The sequence below is a fragment of the Carya illinoinensis genome, chromosome 6 (assembly GCF_018687715.1).
Source record: "Carya illinoinensis cultivar Pawnee chromosome 6, C.illinoinensisPawnee_v1, whole genome shotgun sequence".
NCBI lineage: Eukaryota > Viridiplantae > Streptophyta > Magnoliopsida > Fagales > Juglandaceae > Carya > Carya illinoinensis.
In genome coordinates, this window is record NC_056757.1 from 11,880,614 (window position 1) to 11,882,279 (window position 1,666).

Here is a 1,666-nt window from a genome sequence, read left to right on the forward strand (position 1 = left end):
GTAAGGAATCGAAATCTCTTTTGAATTTTGAATCGTTTTATTATACTTTACTGACTTAAGTATCAAAGTTTTTTCCAAGCGGATCACATCGGAGCCTCTTGACATCATACAAGTAACACAGGTGAATGGTTTCAGAGAGAAAGTGGGACACGTCCTTAACAACCATCTTTCCAACCATTCGTGTCAACGAATCCAAACTCCAAAACCATGCAAACCCTAACTTTACATCGAACACCAAAACCATAATCCAAAATGACCACTGATCAAACCAAATTCGAAAGGCTCGAAGTATTATTTGCAGATTTTTTTTTTTTTTTGAATTACTTGAGAAAAATAACTCCCCACATAAATTTAAACATAATATCATAATCCCTATATTTTGGTGCAAAACCCTAACAAGACATGAGTGAGAGGGAGAGAAGGCACATGATTCTAACTCTTATGTACGTTCTTAAAACGCCGAGGAAAAAATTTATAGCAAAAAACAAGAAGATCAGGATTTATCATGTGTAGAAAAATAAAAGAAATTTCCAAGAAACCAATGAATATTGTAGAATGAGGAAGTTTACATAGATTGAGTTGACATTTAGTTAAATGTTTTCATGCACCAATTAAGCAAGTTAAAGGTCCTCCTTGTCTGAGTGACGTTTCTCTGCTTTGTCTCGCAACAAAGCTCTAGTCTCTTGGACGTAAGTCTTGAGAGGATGTCTATGGAAGATGAGATCACGAAGAGATGGAGCTCCCTGAAACTTACAGATACAGAACAACAGGAGCTGCTCTTACCGGAGGAAGACATATTGTCTTCCAAGCTGAGAGGCAACTCATGCCTCCTAGCTTCTATACTAAACGACAGAACGTCAAACCGAGAAGTTTTCAAAAACACCATGGCCAAGGTATGGAACACCTCCGGATGGATAACCTTCAAAGAGTTTGGCCCCAACAAATTCCTACTGGAGTTCCAACTTCTGTCCGACAAAAAGAAAGTCCTGCATGGCAGGCCCTGGTCCTTCGACCGCCATCTGGTATGCCTCAAGGAGTTTGAGAGTGACCTGTCTCCCTCTGAAGTCGAGTTCAAGTCAGAACCCTTTTGGGTACAAGCTCACAATCTCCCCTTCGCAGGCATGAACAGACAACTAGGAGAAAGGATAGGGGAAGCGATTGGTAAGGTCCATACGGTGGAAGTAGATGATCAGGGCCATGGGTGGGGAAGCTACCTAAGAATTAAAGTAGACGTGGATGTAAACAAGCCTCTGGTGCGTGGCAGGATGGTAAACTTGGGAGGCAAACAATCCTGGTCACATTTCAAGTACGAGAGGTTGCCCAACTTCTGCTTCAAATGCGGCCTACTCAAACATGTTAATGGAAAATGTCCCAATTTCGATCCATCAATCCAATCCCAAGATCAGTACGGGCAATAGATGAGAGCTTCCAGTTCATTCCCACCCCAAGTTTCAGTGAAGAAGTATGGAAGGTGCCCGGCAAACTCATCTCAGGGCTCCCTTCACCGGAAGCAGCCAGGGAGAGAAGGGGAAGAGATGGAGGACCATGGGACGTCACAGTCAGAAGAAGTGGTTGAGGAGGCAGGGCAGGACACCCCTGCCTATGTCAACGCCTCAAAAAACACTCGGGCCATACCTAGACAGCTAAGTCAGAGCATGGACATGTC

The 1,666-nt window shown here is 43.3% G+C and overlaps 1 protein-coding gene across 1 annotated transcript; it reads left to right on the forward strand.

Annotated features, from left to right (window-relative positions):
- The first annotated feature begins 704 nt into the window (after positions 1–704).
- On the forward strand, positions 705–1,418 carry LOC122312628. Its single transcript, XM_043127285.1, has one exon. It carries the CDS (start codon positions 705–707, stop codon positions 1,416–1,418), a length of 714 nt encoding a protein of 237 aa, XP_042983219.1.
- Positions 1,419–1,666: the final 248 nt, after the last annotated feature.